Source organism: Colobus angolensis, unplaced genomic scaffold (assembly GCF_000951035.1).
Source record: "Colobus angolensis palliatus isolate OR3802 unplaced genomic scaffold, Cang.pa_1.0 Scaffold431, whole genome shotgun sequence".
Taxonomy (NCBI): domain Eukaryota; kingdom Metazoa; phylum Chordata; class Mammalia; order Primates; family Cercopithecidae; genus Colobus; species Colobus angolensis.
Genome location: NW_012117722.1, coordinates 1,750,521 through 1,768,009, shown reverse-complemented (window position 1 = coordinate 1,768,009; position 17,489 = coordinate 1,750,521). Strand labels below are relative to the sequence as shown.

The 17,489-nt window shown below is 36.7% G+C and overlaps 1 protein-coding gene across 2 annotated transcripts in view; it reads left to right on the top strand.

Annotated features, from left to right (window-relative positions):
* The window catches only part of SMAP1 (small ArfGAP 1), a 197,196-nt gene that overhangs the window by 77,886 nt on the left and 101,821 nt on the right, over nucleotides 1-17,489 (top strand). For both annotated transcript variants that reach the window (XM_011957035.1, XM_011957034.1), the window contains exon 3: nucleotides 14,197-14,282. In XM_011957035.1, the coding sequence (XP_011812425.1) occupies nucleotides 14,197-14,282 (86 nt within the window). The remainder of the gene's footprint in view (nucleotides 1-14,196; nucleotides 14,283-17,489) is intronic.

The window sequence follows — 17,489 nt, the reverse complement described above, 5'->3', positions numbered from 1 at the left end:
GGGGCCCTATCCTGGAAGAGAAACTTCGTGGTCAGTTATGAGAGTTTGTAGGGGCTAGACTGTCTCTCCCCATTCTAAGCTTATTGCGGCCCATTCACACTTAATTGTTATTGGACTGTGTGTTAGTGTGTTTTCACACTGCTAATAAAGACATACCTGAGACTGGGTAATTTATAAAGAAAAAGAGGTTTAATGGACTTACAGTTCCATGTGGCTGGGGAGGACTCACAATCATGGCAGAAGGTGAAAGGCGCATCTTACATTGTAGCAGATGAGAATGGGAGCTAAGTGAAAGGCGTTTCCCCTTATAAAACCATCGAATCTCATGAGGCTTACTACCAAGAGAACAGTTAAGGGGAAAACTGCCCCCATGATTCAATTATTTCCCACTGGGTCTTTCCCACAACAGATGGGAATTATGGGAGCTACAATTCAAGATGAAATTTGCCTGGGGACACAGCCAAACCATATCATTCCACCCTTGGCCACTCCCAAATCTCATGTCCTTACATTGCAAAACCAATCATGCCTTCCCAGCAGTCCCCCAAAGTCTTAACTCATTTCAGCATTAACTCAAAAGTTCATAGTCCAGTCTCATCCAAGACAAGGCAGGTCCCTTCCACCTATGAGCCTGTAAAATCAAAAGCAAGGTAGTTACTTCCTAGATATAATGGGGGTGCATGCATTGGGTAAATACAGCTGTTCCAAGTGGAAAATTGGCCAAAATGAAGGAGCCACAGGCCTCATGCAAGTTGGAAATCCAGCAGGTCAGTCAAATCTTAAAGCTCGAAAATTATCTTCTTTGACTCTGTGTCTCACATGCAAGCCACACTGACGCAAGAGGTGGGTTCCTATGGCCTTGGGCAGCTCCACCCCTATAACTTTGCCCCTATGGCTTTGCACAGTATAGCCTCCCTCCTGGCTGATTTCATGGGCTGGTGTTGAGTGTCTGTGGCTTTTCTAGGTGCATGGTATAAGTTGTGGTGGATCTTCCATTCTGCGGTCTGGAGGATGGTGACCTTCTTCTCATAGATCACTAGGCAGTGCCCCAGTGGGGACTCTGTGTGGGGGCTTGCACAATGCATTTTCTTTCCACGCTGCCCTAGCAGAGGTTCTCCATGAGGGCCCCACCCTGCAACAAACTTCTGCTTGGACATCTAGGCATTTCCATATATCCTCTGAAATCTAGGCAGAGGTTCCCAAAAGGCAAATCTTGACTTCTGTGCACCCGCAGACTCAACACCACAGGGAAGCTACCAACCCTTGGGGCTTACACCCTCTGGAGCCATGGCCTGAGCTATACATTGGCCCCTTTTAGCTACAGCTGGAGCAGCTGGGATGCAGGACACCAAGTCCCTAGGCTGCACACAGCAGGGGGTCCTGGGCCTGGCCCACAAAACCATTTCTTCCTTCTATGCCCTTAGGCCTGTGATGGGAGGAGCTGCCAAGAAGGTCTCTGACATGCCCTGAGGACATTTTCCCCATTGTCTTGGTCATTAATATTTGACTCTTTATTAAGCAAATTTCTGCAACCAGGTTGAATTTCCCCTCAGAAAATGGGTTGTTCTTTTCTATCGCATCATCAGACTGCAAATTTTCCAAACTTTTAGGCTCTGTTTCCGCTTTAAAAAGGAATGGTTTTAACAGCACCCAAGTCGCCTCTTGAATGCTTTGCTGCTTAGACATTTCTTCTGCCAGATACCCTAAGTCATCTCCCTCAAGTTCGAAGATTTATAAATCTCTAGGGCAGGGGCAAAATGCGGCCAGTCTCTTTCCTAAAACATGGCAACAGTTACCTTTACTCCAGTTCCCAAAAAGTTCCTCATCTCCTTCTGAGACCACATCTGCCTGGATTTCATTGTCGATATCATTATCAGCATTTTGGTCAAAGCTATTCAGCAAGTCTCTAGGAAGCTCCGGATGTTCCCACATTTTCCTGTCTTCTTCCGAGCTCTCCAAACTGTTCCAGCTGCTGCCTGTTCCCCATTTCCAAAGTCACTTCCACATTTTCGGGTATCTTTACAGCAGCGCCCCACTCCCAGTACCAATTTACTGTATTAGTCTGTTTTCATGCTGCTGATAAAGACATACCCAAGACTGGAGTAATTTATAAAGAAAAAGAGGTTTAATGGACTCACAGTTTCACATGCCTGGGGAGGCCTCACAATCATGCAGAAGGCAAAATGGACATCTCATGTGGTGGCAGACAGTAGAGAATGAGAGCCAAGTGAAAGAGGTTTCCCCTTATAAAATCATCAAATCTTGTGAGACATATTTATGACCTTGAGAACAGTAAGGGGGAAACTGTCCCCATGATTCAATTATCTCCCACTGGGTCTCTCCCACAACACATGAGAATTACGGGAGCTACAATTCAAGATGAGATTTGGGTAGTGACACAGCCAAACCATATCAGACTGGGGAAGAATCCTTTTCAACTTCTGTACTTTTCTCAGGTTGGTTCACTGTGATTTCCAGTTTATATATCTCTTGAATGTTTTGGTTTATTTTTTCTCAGATCCATTGGACTCCCCATTAGTTGTAGGCATCAGGCAGGTGTAGTGGTCATTGTAGTGGTTTGTTCCTACTTGATGGCATTTTGAGGTTTGTGGGGATAATCAGTCACTTAATTTTGTTGTAACTATCATCCATTGGTTTTTAGTTTTTCTACCGAGGTCTTTCTGTTTTCTTTTTTCTGGGGAGATTCTGGGAACTTAGAAAGTTATCTCTACTGTGACAAAATTCTTATGATAAGCAATATTTAACAGAATAAAATTTTAGTTAAAGGTAATCTGGAGAACTCTGTGTTAAAGCATTATTTAATCTCTTAGAGGTTTGACCCTTGCATAAATTTTCATAGTGTCTTACAGAACCAGGTATATGATAAGCTTTCAGTACACAATTCTTGCTACACATTTATTCAATAAAACCGTAGGCCAAAAAGCCTTTTTTCTTACTTTGTGGGAGGATTTCTCATTATAATTCGATCAAGCTAATAATATTTCTCAAATTAGGTCCTCAGGTACATGCTTAACTTTTTAAGTTAATTGATATTCAGTTGATTCTGAACCCTTGCTAGAATCATTAAATGTATCTTCAAAGAAGAGCAGAGAATATAGGAGCAGCCTCTAGCATTGCGTTTTTGTATTGCCTACATGTGAAGATTGAGGTAAAGAGAGAAATGTGATACTGTCTGTAACAAAATTTAATCTGTGAAGTTTCATAAGAGATTTGCATTTTAAGCAATCCATTTGGAAAAAAGTACACAAATTTTTAATTTGAATGTGCAATATTGTGCCCTATATTTTCTTCTTCCTCTTGATTTGTTAACAATTTTTAAGGTTAAACTTTAAATAAGATCAGTAATATTAATAGTTTTTTTGCAAATGTCATATTTTAGAATTTTCTGTTACATGTAGGTGATTATCACTATGTCAACGGAGTGAGCAAAATTGTTAAGATGTTACTTAGTGGAAGATTTTCATTTAACTCCTAATTCTTTTTTTTTTTGTTCAAGTTCTAGGGTACATGTGCACAACGTGCAGGTTTGTTACACAGGTATACACATGCCATGTTGGTTTGCTGCACCCATGAACTTGTCATTTACATTAGGTATTTCTCCTAATGCTAACCCTCCCCCAGCTCCCCACCCCCTGACAGGCCCCGGTGTGTGATGTTCGCCACCCTGTGTCCAAGTGATCTCATTGTTCAATTCCCACCTATGAGTGAGAACATGCGGTATTTGGTTTTCTGTCCTTACGATAGTTTGCTGAGAATGATGGTTTCTGGCTTCATCCATGTCCGTACAAGGGACATGAACTCATCCTTTCTTATGGCTACATAGTATTCCATGATGTATATGTGCCACATTTTCTTAATCCAGTCTATCATTGATGGACATTTGGGTTTATTCTAAGTCTTTGTTATTATGAATAGTGCCACAGTAAACATGTGTGCATGTGTCTTTATAGCAGCATGATTTATAATCCTTTGGGTATATACCCAGTAATGGGATTGCTGGGTCAAATGGTATTTCTAGTTCTAGATCCTTGGGGAATCGCCACACTGTCTTCCACAATGGTTGAACTAATTTACACTCCCACCAACAGTGTAAAAGTGTTCCTATTTTTCCACATCCTTTCCAGCATCTGTTGTTTCCTGTCTTTTTAATGATCTCATTGTGGTTTTGATTTGCATTTCTTTGATGGCCAGTGATGATGAGCATTTTTTCATGCGTCTGTTGGCTGCATAGATGTCTTCTTTTGCAAAGTGTTCATATCCTTTGCCCACTTTTTGATGGAGTTGTTTTTTTCTTATATATTTGTTTGAGTTCTTTGTAGATTTGGGCTATTAGCCCTTTGTCAGATAGGTAGATTGTAAAAATTTTCTCCCGTTCTGTAGGTTGCCTATTCACTCTGATGGTAGTTTCTTTTGCTGTGCAGAATCTCTTTAGTTTAATTAGATCCCATTTGTTAATTTTGGCTTTTGTTGCCATTGCTTTTGGTGTTTTAGTCATGAAGTCCTTGCCCATGTCTATGTCCTGAATGGTATTGCCTAGGTTTTCTTCTAGGGTTTTTATGGTTTTAGGTATAACATTTAAGTCTTTAATCCATCTTGAATTAATTTTTGTATAAGGTGTAAGGAAGGGATCCAGTTTCAGCTTTCTACATATAGCTAGCCAGGTTTCCCAGCATGATTTATTAAATAGGGAATCCTTTCCTCATTTCTTGTTTTTGTCATGTTTGTCAAAGATCAGATGGTTGTAGATGTGTGGTGATACTTCTGAGGTCTCTGTTCTGTTCCATTGGTCTATATATCTGTTTTGGTACCAGCACCATGCTGTTTTGGTTACTGTAGCCTTGTAGTATAAAGTCAGGTAGTGTGATGCCTCCAGCTTTGTTCTTTTTGTTTACGATTGTCTTGGCAATGCGGGCTCTTTTTTGGTTCCATATGAACTTTAAAGAAGTTTTTTCCAATTCTGTGAAGAAAGTCATTGGTAGCTTGATGGGGATGGCATTGAATCTATAAATTACATTGGGCAGTATGGCCATGATATTGATTCTTCCTATCCATGAGCATGGAGTGTTCTTTCATTTGTTTGTGTCCTCTTTTATTTCATTGAACAGTGGTTTGTAGTTCTCCTTGAAGAGGTCCTTCACATCCCTCGTAAGTTGGATTCCTGGGTTTTTTATTCTCTTTGTAGCAATTGTGAATGGGAATTGACTCATGATTTGGTGCTCTGTCATTGTTGTGTAGGAATGCTTGTGATTTTTGCACATAGATTTTGTATCCTGAGACTTTGCTGAAGTTGCTTATCAGCTTAAGGAGATTTTGGGCTGAGACGATGGGATTTTCTAAATACACAGTCATGTCATCAGCAAACAGGGACAATTTGACTTCCTTTTTTCCTAATTGAATACCCTTTATTTCTTTCTCTTGTCTGATTGCCCTGGCCAGAACTTCCATCACTATGTTGAATAGGAGAGAGGGCATTCCTGTCTTGTGCCGGTTTTCTTAGGGAATGCTTTCAGATTTTGCCCATTCAGTATGATATTGGCTGTGGATTTGTCATAAATAGCTTTTATTATTTTAAGATACGTTCCATCAATACCGAATTTATTGAGAGTTTTTAGCATGAAGGGCTATTGAATTTTGTCGAAGGCCTTTTCTGCATCTATTGAGATAATCATGTGGTTCTTGTCTTTGGTTCTGTTTATATGATGGGTTACGTTTATTGATTTGTGTGTGTTGAACCGGCCTTGCATCCCAGGGATGAAGCCGACTTGATCCTTGTGGATAAGCTTTTTGATGTGCTGCTGGATTTGGTTTTCCAGTATTTTATTGAGGATTTTCGCATTGATGTTCATCAAGGATATTGGTCTAAAATTCTCTTTTTTTGTTGTGTCTCTCTGCCTGGCTTTAGAATCAGTATGATGCTGGCCCCATAAAATGAGTTAGGGAGGATTCCCTCTTTTTCTATTGATTGGAATAGTTTCAGAAGGAATGGTACCAGCTCCTCTTTGTACCTCTGGTAGAATTCGGCTGTGAATCCGTCTGGTCCTGGACTCTTTTTGGTTGGCTATTAATTACTGCCTCAGTTTCAGAGCTTGATTTAACTCTTAATTCAACTAATTTAGGTAGAACTGAGAGAGAATAAATAATAAGTTATTTGAGGATAAGGACTTAAGTCCCCCTGTAGATTATAGGAAGTTGTTATGGGTGTTGAATGAATACATGTATGTGTGGATCATCTAGAAACATAATTATTAATTTTATTGCACATAATATTTTAGACATGTATTCACTTTCTTTCCTGCTTTGTGTGAATATAATAATGATAGAAGATAGCATTCGTAGTTAAAATAATGTCCTGGGACTGTAGAACTGGATTCTGCCTCTGGCTCTATTAACTAATTGGTGGGTGATCTTCAGCACGTCAAAAAAGTGGCTTTTTTTTTGTATTGTATTATCTGGTCATGTGGTAGGTTTTAATATTTTTTAAATGTATCACTGTTATTTTTATAGTAACCTTTATTTGTTTATTAATCAGTGAATGCATGCCACAGTGTGCTGAGGGCCTTTCTGGTAGAAAGGTGGAGAAAGCATGTCGTGTTTGAGTAAGTAGTGTTCTTTGACCAGACTGCTAGGTGCAGTTATATGTGTCATAGGAGGTAATGGTGAAGGTTATAGCCAGTGACTGGTTTGGTGCTGATCTTATGAGTGATAGTAGGGAGAGAGTAGGGTGCTCTTAAAATATTCCCGCAATAGCCTAGGCAATAGATGACTAGATCCTGAATTAAGGTAATGGCAGTGGACTTGATAAACAGGAGATGCCTACAAAGAATATATTGAGGAGTTAGAATAACCAAGACTTTTGACAGAAGAGGGGAGAGTCCAGGATAATTCCTGAGCTGGGCCTTAAGCACCCAGAGTGAAAGTGATAGTCTATTCCTGGACTTTAAATGGTATGGATATTATAGTAAGTAGAGACTACAGAAGAGTGTAATGTGAAGCTTTTCCAATTTTGTCATAACAGTGTTTAATTGCGTTGCTTACAAAAAAGAAAACATTCTCTCAATTTGTAGTAATTAGCAAATGCTGCAACAGATAAATCAGTATCTGAGAATATCTAGAAATTGTGAAAAGTATGGAAACTGCTGCCTCTAATTCCACGTCATCGTTAAAAAATTTGAATTGTGTGATTTATTCTTTAAAAAAATAATTAAAACAGAGAATAACTTCCCCTAAAAAACAATTTTATGAAACTGAAGGAATGGACTCTGTATTAAATATTTCCAAAGAGTTCCTGAGACCAAAAACGATGGCCCTTCTTTTCCAGCAGCTGGAATCCAAAAGATCTTGAAACCAGTCCTGAAAGGCTTGCTCCTATGCAAGAAATCCTGGTGGCTTTTAAGAGGAAGATAGAGAAATTTCTGGAAAATTTCAAGTGGTAGTAGAGGTGAGTTACTGCCATGAAGAATTTATCCAGGGACTAAAAATATTCATTTATCTTTATAAAAGTTTTTAAAAAAATATACATTCAGCTGAAAATAAGATTTTCAGTTGAAAATCCTAGTGTTTGTGTTTTAAAGCTTTTAATGACTAAAAAATAATAGAGCAAGTAGTTCCCCCCCACACAAATACATTAAAAATTTAAAGTTTTAATCATCAGCAACAATGATGTTTCTATAAGATGATGATGATACTGGAAAAATGCATGGTCAATAAATGCCATATTTATGCTTTGAATGTATTTTGAGTGTAAGATCTGCTTGGATGAGATTTTTAAAAAATATATGTTCATGATCTTTTTGATTTATCAGAAGACTTTGTTCTCCTTAGTAAAAGTCTCCTTTTTTTGATTCAGGTACTGCTTGGATACCCTATTTAAGCTCCCTCTAGATAGTATTTTATTTAGAAACAATACAGGATTATTATAGTCCCCTGTAATTATTTTATTCAGTTCTTGGGAATAGAAAATATGTGGACATGGTACAAACTTTAAAGGGTACAAAAGTACAGTAAATGTTCTCCCTCCCACTTCTGTCTCTGCCATTCAGTTGCCCTCCATAGAAGTAATCATATTTATCAGTTTCTTGTATATTTCTCCTCAATATTTTATGCATATATATATACAGACTTACAGTTGGCATACATTTTTATATCCTTACAAAAATCTTTTGACGCGTAGGTAGGACTCTTCTTCTCTCAATCAGTTCCTCAGAAAATGGAGTAGAAGAAAATTTGTGTCTTAGTGTGTTCTCACACTGCTATAAAAATACCACCTGAGACTGGGCAATTTATAAGGAAAGGAGGTATAATTGACTCAGTTCCTCATGGCTGGGAGGCCCCAGGAAGCTTATAATTACGACGGAAGGCGAGGGGAGAGCAAGGCATATCTTATATGGCAGCAGGAGAGAAAGAAGCATGCAGGGGAAGCTGCCATTTTAAAAACCATCAGATCTCATGAGAACTGCCTATTATGAGAACAGCATGGGGAACAGATGCCCATGATTCAGTCACCCCCCACCAAGTCCCTTCCTAACACATGACTTGTGGGTATTACGAGATGAGATTTGGGTAGGGACACAAAACCAAACCATATCAATTGGGTAGGAAACTATTTTAAATAGTTATTAGATTAATTTTCTTCCTCCAGATTAAACATGGGCATACTGTAGCATCCTTCTGTTAAACATTGATATTTAAGAATTGACTGATTATTTTAACATTTTGCAGTTTTCCCATTGAGAATTTAGAAGATCTAATTGCAACTTAATTGTAACCTAATCAGTTGTGATACCTGCTTGTCTATTATTTTTTCCCCCACTTAGCTCATTTTTAAAAAACAATCAGTAAACCTCAAAGGGCAAGTCAGTACACACATACAAATTTGTGAAAACTGTGCAGATAGCTTCCTGAAACAATATATTAGAATGAATTTTAGTTTTACTATTAATGTCTGTTACTCAGGTACTTCTTAGCATCTGAGGGACAAAGTACAGGGGTAAGAAGAAGATACTGAGAAAAAGGGAGATGTACAAAGAAGGAAAGTCCAAGAAGCCACATTTATGAGGCTTAGCCAGTGAGCATGGAATAGACTGTATTTGGCTGTAGTTGGCCTAGGACAAATAGAAGCCATACTTTGAAGTAGATTCTTCACTTAGAGACCTCTGGTTTCCAAGATTTTGGAAGATTAAAACAAAATATTTGACAAGTCTTCTTTTCAGGGGAATGAATTATTAATTTGGAATTTCAGGTGGTATGTCATTTATTTTGCCTTTTATTATATTTAATTATTGTTTCCTGATCCTGACAATGACGTAAACTTGGGCACATTTTGTTTTATCTGTTCCTACTCTTTATCTTCACACATTTTTCAAGGTTCTGTTTTCGGTAAAACTGTTGTGTGCTGCTTAATTGCCATTTGTCACTGGAGATGTCCTGTTGATGTGAAACTGATTTTTTTTTTTAAACATTTATGGTACTGTTAAAAATGAATGAAATCTCCTATTACATTCGCTTGCCTACTCATTGATTCTGCCTACTTTCTTTTTATCTATTCCCACGTTTTGTTATATGTGTTACTTTTTGTGTGTTTTAGTTTATTAAATTAGACAAATGTGATAAGCAAATGTCAGTTAAAATTTTAAATTGACAGCCCGAATTCTCTTCAGTCTCTGTAAAACATAAATGACTTAAAATTGTTTTAGAATAGAGGTTTTGCTGTTTTAATGCTAAAACTGGGATTGGGTAAAATGTTTTGTACTTAGGAAGTTTCACAAATAGAAATGTTTCATATACATTAGGTTGTGACGACAATATGTTAGGCAGTAGATGAATTTCAGCAATTCAAAAAATATTTTAAAATACTGACTTTCAAGTGATGTGATGCTTTGGGCTGGTGATGTTGTATGTACTGGGTTATGTGGGGAAACTAAAAACACATTGATTATTGATTGATGAGGGCAAAATACTTTTAATAGTAGGGTTTAGGATTCTTAAATGGTTTATTACACTATTTCCAGGCGAAGCCTTCCTTTGTAATTATAAGGGTGGTAAGTTTGGATAAAGATCCAATTGGATGAAGTCAATTAAAAAAGTGCAGTACAAAATTCATCATTCTGGGAACATATGTTAAATGAGAACAGACTGAATTTAATGGGAAAAGTAAATAACAGTAGTTTAAAAAATATGTTCAATTGGCAGGGTGCGGTGGCTCATGCCTGTAATCCCAGCACTTTGGGAGGCCCAGGCGGGCAGGTCATCTGAGGTCAGGAGTTTGAGATCAGCTCAGCCAATATGGTGAAACCTCGTCTCTACTAAAAATACAAAAATTAGCTGGGCATGGTGGCACACATCTGTAATCCCAGCTACTTGGGAGGCTGAGGCAGGAGAATCACTTGAACCCAGGAGATGGCGGTTGCAGTGAGCCAAGATTGTGCCACTGCACTCAAGCCTGGGTGACAGACTGAGACTCTGTCTTAGAAAAAATAAATAAAAATAAAAATATGTTCAGTCTACTGGCATTTATCTTAACTATGAAGTACATGTTCACTTATTCCTCGATGTATTAATATATTTTTCTTAAACATGAATGTCAAGTTTGTATTTAACAGAGTCTTACAATCATTTCTTACTTTGTCAAGAATGTCAATACATTTTCTACTCACTGGATGCTTGACTTGTTTTTTAAATCTGCATTTTGAAATGAAGTATAGTTTAACAAGTAAATAAATGTCTACTTAAAAATATTTTAAATATAAATTTAATAGAAACTTTAACTTAAGTAATTCAGAGTCCTCCCCTTTCTTTTTTCATACTTGAAGTGTGAGATAAAGAGAAAAAACATACTGACAGGGAATGATGTGACTTCTCTAAAGCCGAAGAATTTTCAAAATTACTAGGATCTTTGAATTTTTAGTGGTTTATTTGATAGCCTTACAATTATCCCTCCTATTGGAGAAGTGAAAGCAAGTTTAGAAAATGTGTTTCAAAATGATGTTAAGTACTAAGTATTAAAATAGTACTTAGGATCTGGCTTGATTCATAGGAACTGGATGGTAGAGGTTCAGATAGCTAGTTTGTTACCCATAATTTAAAATAATTTAAAAAATAGAGCTTAGTTTTTCTTTTAGACGAAGTATATGTCTTTTATCCCCTCCACACTCCCCATTTTTTTGCAGCCAGTCTGCTTGACTTAGCTTTGGAAAACTGAATAATTAATTGCCAAAGAATAAGTAGAAGCATTTTTGGTGAGAGAACCTAAAAGAAAAGGAATAATGTTTTAACAACAGGAATGATGTTTTAATAATAGAGGTAACACTTATAGCATCTTCTGTCTTATTGTAATATTTCCTAGATGCTTTTTTGACTAGCTGCTGCATGGTGGTATGGATTGGGAGTGAAGGAACTGGATCTTAGTCTCAGCCATGTCAGTGATGCATTATATTACCCAGTAGAACAATCATACAACCTTTTTGTGCCTCAGTTTCCTCTCTGTAAAATGAAAACCAGACCTCTAAAACAAAGAGCCTGCTGTTAGTAAACCCTACAGGACATAGTCCCAGTTCCACTGGATGAAGCCTGAAATATAAAAATGACTGATAGAATCTTAGGCCTGTTACTTAACATCTTTACAGATTGTGTTTCTTTTCCTGTAAAATTAGGATAATAATGCCTATCTCATGGTTGTTTTGAAATTTAAAATTGCAAATATAGGTAAAGTGTTGAGGCTAATGCTTGTCACTGTAGCTGTTATGCTATTTTAATTATTTTTTTTTCTGCTAGTTACTGGGCAGAGTTTACCCTTCAGGGCCTTTAGTCCTTGAGGACAGCTAGTTTGCACCATATTCTTTATCACCTCCCAAAAACATTAGCTCCTGTTGTTTTATTCCCCTGCCCTCTCATTTCCAAATTGCCCAACCTTTCATTTTCACTGGTTCTTCTACTGCTCCCCTACCTTCCACCCTTTTCTAGTCTACCTTTTGGAAACCTAGAAACTAAGCTTACCAATGTATTTTTTTATAGTCACCAAATGATCTCTGTACATCTGTGATGTCATTGAATTCTTGTTTCCCCAAATCCCAACTAACAAACACATACATGCACCTTTACCCAGTCACTTTTTGGCAGTGATCTCCTATAAAAATGACTCATTATTTCACATCACCTGTACCTTTCAGATTTTAATGTTACTATCTATTTGGGATAATATCACTAGAACAGTGTTTAATAGTTTGGTGTAATGTACATGTCTGCCTTGTTCCTAATTATTTATTGTTTTCCCCCCAAGATATTAATGAGCTATGTTAAATAAATGTGTACAGTCATAGCCATTGAATATAAGATACTGCTGATTGTAAGAAGCACATCTGCTTTATGGACTAATAAGAAAAAAATACCAATTATTAGACACCATCAATTGTGAGATGCATTCCTAATTCAAAGATGTTAAAATGTGGAAAAATGTAAATGAGGATTGATGAGATATAGTATAGTATTTTTAATCTTATTAAATTTTCTGTTAAAATTTCTATATATTCTTGCTTGCTTGATAGAAACTTCTCAAATTTTCTTACTTTTGCAGTCTCAGTGAACTGTATCTGAATTACTTTTCACTTCATTGCAGACTAAGAGGCATTTTTACTTGGTCCAATTCTTTCCAAATGTTTAATGTTTTTATGATTATATAACTTGATCAACTTCTGTTTACAAATTCCCGTCACAGCACAAAGATGCAACATCTTTTGAATGCTTGGGATGGAAAACATTTTTTTTCGATTTTCAGGAAGGGTGAGCTATACTGGTATTTTCTCAGCTCCTCTCCCCACACACAGAATTACATATTAACTCTTAGGCTAACTTCATGCTAGTAGCCACTGTGATATCATAGAACCCTCTGACTTTATACTGTTTACCTTTTATAATTTTTTTATTTTACCCAATTTTGAAGCTTACGTTTATTCTGCCTTCTATGTCATCTTAGAGCTTAATGATAAAGCCCCTCCACTTTTTTATCCATTTTTCTCCCCCCTCCATTATTTCACTTTCTCATTATCTCTAGAGGAAAGACTTAGAAATGTAGTTTACTCTGAGAGAATACTTACATTGAGGTGAGGAAGAATAGATAACCTAGAGGTGATTGTATATTGGAATTTAGTGCACTTTAAAACTGTCAGGAGAAGAGTCACTATATTTTTTGTTTGAAGAAAGATAGTTCTGTGTGCACTTGAGGGCTGCAACTCAAGGCAGATGTCAGGTAACCTGTTAAATCCGGATTGTCATCTCAAGGACATAGGGGTGTGTGTCTGGGAAATCAGAAAGAAAAAGAAATTAAGAAAACTGATCTCTCTACCAGTTAAAACATTTTAAGGAACTCAAGTTCTATGTAAATGATGTAATATAATATTATAATGTTCGTAAATCTTATACTTAGTTTCTAAAATAATAGAATCTCAAGGAAGTACTGTTTGGATAGTCATTCCTCATAGATGACACTGAAACGTAATTAAACTGGTTTAAATAATTATCAAATTGTTTTATGCTTACAGAGTAATAGTTCCTACCATTGGAATTCACAGATTTTTAGGGAGGAGGTTCTATGAACTGAACTTATATGTAAAGTTTGGGCATTAGGCACAATTTATTAGTAGGGTTTTGTAGGGAAACTCCTCAAAGGGATTATTATTAATAACTCAAAAGAAATTAATACATTTCTGCAGAGTTCTAGGTCAGCACTGTTTCTCTTTTATCTGGACTTCATTGTGATCTTGATTGTAAATAAGTAGACTCCCAGGGTATTTCAAAGCTCAAAACAAAGAACTTGTCAGCCCTGGAAATGGGAGCATTGTTCAAGTGGTGCACTAAAGAAAAAATGGCAATACTGCCTACAGACTACCAGGGAATTCACTTTTAGGAAGTAGTAAGTGTAAAGGTGGTACTGTTTTCACAAAAAAAAGACATTTAGAAGATTATGGACTATGGATCAACATATGTTGATAAATGTGAAGGATTAAAAGTATGCTTCTATTTTAACTTGAGTGATTAATTTCATAGTTGTGATTTAAATTATATTTCTAAGGAGAATATATTGGAAATAATAAATTATTTGGTATTTGTGTATATGTGTATGTATGCGCAGGAATCACTTTTTAATGTTCATGTGAGTAATGAAAGTACTGTTTTTTATTATAGTGCATGCAAGATATGGGAAATACTAAAGCAAGACTACTTTATGAAGCCAATCTTCCAGAGAACTTTCGGAGACCACAGACAGATCAGTATCCTTTAAAACTTACTTATTTTGAGTTTAAAAAACGTCAACCCATTTTTACAGTTCATATTTTATCTGTTAGTATTTAGGAAGATGTGAACTTTATCACGCTATTGTTCATTAAAGATAGATATTGACTTGCTGTGAGCTGTGCTTTTTATATAGTAGATTTTTAGTAGGAATTTGGTACACAGATTACATAATTACATAAAAATACATGATACATATGGTATTTAGAAGTAATTAGAGACCCCTGATTCACAATGATGATTTGACTTACAATTTTTCCACTTCATGATGGTGAGAAAGCAGTATACGTTTGGTAGAAACTGTACTTTGAGTACTAGTGTAACCATTCTGTTTTCACATTCAGTACAGTATTCAATAAATTACATGAGATATTCAATACTTTATTAAAAATATGCTTTGTGTTAGATGATTTTGCTCAACCGTAGGCTAATGTTAGTGTTCTGAGCACATTTAATGTAGGCTAGGATAGGCTAGGTTTGGTAGGTCAGGTGTATTAAATGCATTTTTGACTTAAAATACATTCAGCTTAGGATGGGTTTACTGGGGCCTAACCCATTGTAAGTTGAGGGGCATCTCTGTTACTAAGTGTAAAATGTTATGACTGATTCTTCTTGACCGCTGTCCATCTCTCGATGGAAAGTATATGTTGTTTATTATTTTAGACTGTTATTAGAGACGTAATTTGTAACTATCCCTGAGTATTTTAGAAATCATTTCCATATAAGCTTTGATGACCTTTATATAGTAGTTATATTTATGTGAGGCCTTGTGGCATTTAGAAGACAAACTACATAGTATAAATTCTGAGTAATTTACGCTACTGACACTCTGGTGTAGGTTGCACGACTATGTTTGCTTTATGAATCCACCTTTATGAGTGGATAGAATAGTTTCCCACATAATCTGCCTTTATGAGTGGATAGAATAGTTTCCATGAAAACATTTTAATGTTTTTTATGTTTGTTAAATATAAAGTCATAATTCTGTAGGATTTTTATAACTCATAGTTTGAAAAAGCAGCTCATCAAAATGGTGTTGTTTTATAAATAAGATTGTCTGATTAATTGTAGGTACTTGGATTCCATTTGAAGGTAACATTTGTGACTTTGACAATAAAATGTAGTTTATTAAAGATCAGTTATATTGTACCCATTTGTATAGTAAAACAATTTTGTGGCCAGTGGAAGAAATATCTTTTCTCACACAGAGATATAGGTCATTATATATTTATTTCCACATTTGGACAGAAACCTTTTAAATTATAATTGAGAAGTTAGTAATTTGTATTTGGCCTTTTCTGTTTCTGCTTACCCCACTCCTTTCTCACAGATTTAACAATCTGATATCCAAGGCTGTTTTTGTTACAGAAAGTTTGCAGGGTTAATGGTAGAAGGTTGATTTCAGGTATAAAAAATTGTGTGAGTAAAAGTGTGGAGAGATGAGAGAACATGACCTTTTAGGGCAGAAGAAACTTGGAAGGTATTTTAGTCCAAATTGCGAAGGGTTTTCAGTATGATGTAGAGTATTTTAAACCTCATTTCATTGGCCCAAGTGTTTAAAAACACGTGAAGGGTTTTGAAGCAGGAGAAACATTAGAAACATTAACTTCCACCGTAAGGAAGAATAGTTGGAGGTGGAAGGAGAGCCTAGAAGCAGAGAGACCATGTGAAGTACTTGTATAGACCCAAAATGAGCAGTGACGATCTAAGTTAGATAGTGGCATTGGGAGTGGGCAGGATTAAATTGGAAAGATTGGAAAGAAGTTGGGAAAGCTAGGTTAAGATTGGCTTTGGTTCTGAGGGAGTCACTAAAGTAATGCTGAAATTTCTAACTTGGTTGACCATAAAACTTATTCAGTGAGAGAAGGAATTCATTACCAGCAGGAGGATTAAGAGTTAGAAGTGAAAGATAATGAGCCATGCTTTCTTGCTTTGGGCAGATTGATGCTTCTGTTACACATATACATGAAGTTACCCCATTCAGTGGCTGGAAACATGAGTCTGGAACCTAGAAGAGAGCAGTACATTCAGATAGAGGAGTCACTTAGCATGTAGGTGATGATGTGAAGGGCAAGTCAGGTTATGTTTACTTAGGGCAGCAGTCCTTTATTTTGCAGATTTTATTGAGATCTTGAGAATTCTTTTCCTTCCCTGAAAAAGCTGAAAAATGAAAGCCTACGGCTGAATCCCGAAGAGTAAAGCATGGTAGAAGGAAAAACAGCCCAGCATACAAATCAGCACTGTAGGTGGTTGTTACCAGCTGCTTGCTGGTTACATTAATTTATCCTTCTTTTTTTTGCCCCTCACTCACAAGCCCGAGTTGATATATATGACCCCTCAAATTGAAGAACCTTCCTTTTCTGGAAGTTTCTGTCCATGGCAGGGTGGGGAGGTTGGGTTGGGTTGGATTTTTTAGGTGTCCCTTGAATATAACAGGATAAATTACTGGAGGTTTTTGAAAATTTTGGTTTCATCCTTTATGTGTTACTTATGGATGAGAGTAGCTTCCAAGTTATTTAATTTATTACACTGATTCCATATTGTTTTCAGATTATCACGAAGTATATTGAGGGAAGGACAGCATATATCTTATTGGTATCCTCACTTATTGAACTATTCTATGCACCATTTTGTGCAGGTTGGTAGGAATGCTATTTCTTCATTACCACCAATTTTATGATGCACCTTAGAGAGAGAAAGTGCTAACGAGATATTACATTGTTGGTTCTGTTATCTTGGCTGATATATTTTAAAATATTTGGTCCTTATCTATAGATTTCAAGAAAGATGAGATTTTTACAGTGAATTGATTAGTGTCTAGTATTGGTAAGTCCTTGAGCTTCGACACAGTGAATATATAATACTGGAAACAACAGCTGCAATAACTTTACTGCTTAATAAGGGTTTGTTTGCCTTATGCCAAGCCCTGACGATGGCATTTTATGTACATTTTTTTTTTAAGTTCTCAAAATAACTCGGTGACATAGAGTGTAATATTTTCTTTTGTTGGGGGTGGGGTGGGAAGGATGAGATGCTCAAAGAGCTATTAAGAAACTTGCTGGGGGCGGAGCAAGATGGCCGAATAGGAACAGCTCCTGTCTCCAACTCCCAGCGCGAAGGACACAGAAGACCGGTGATTTCTGCATTTTCAACTGAGGTACTGGGGTCATCTCACTAGTGAGTGC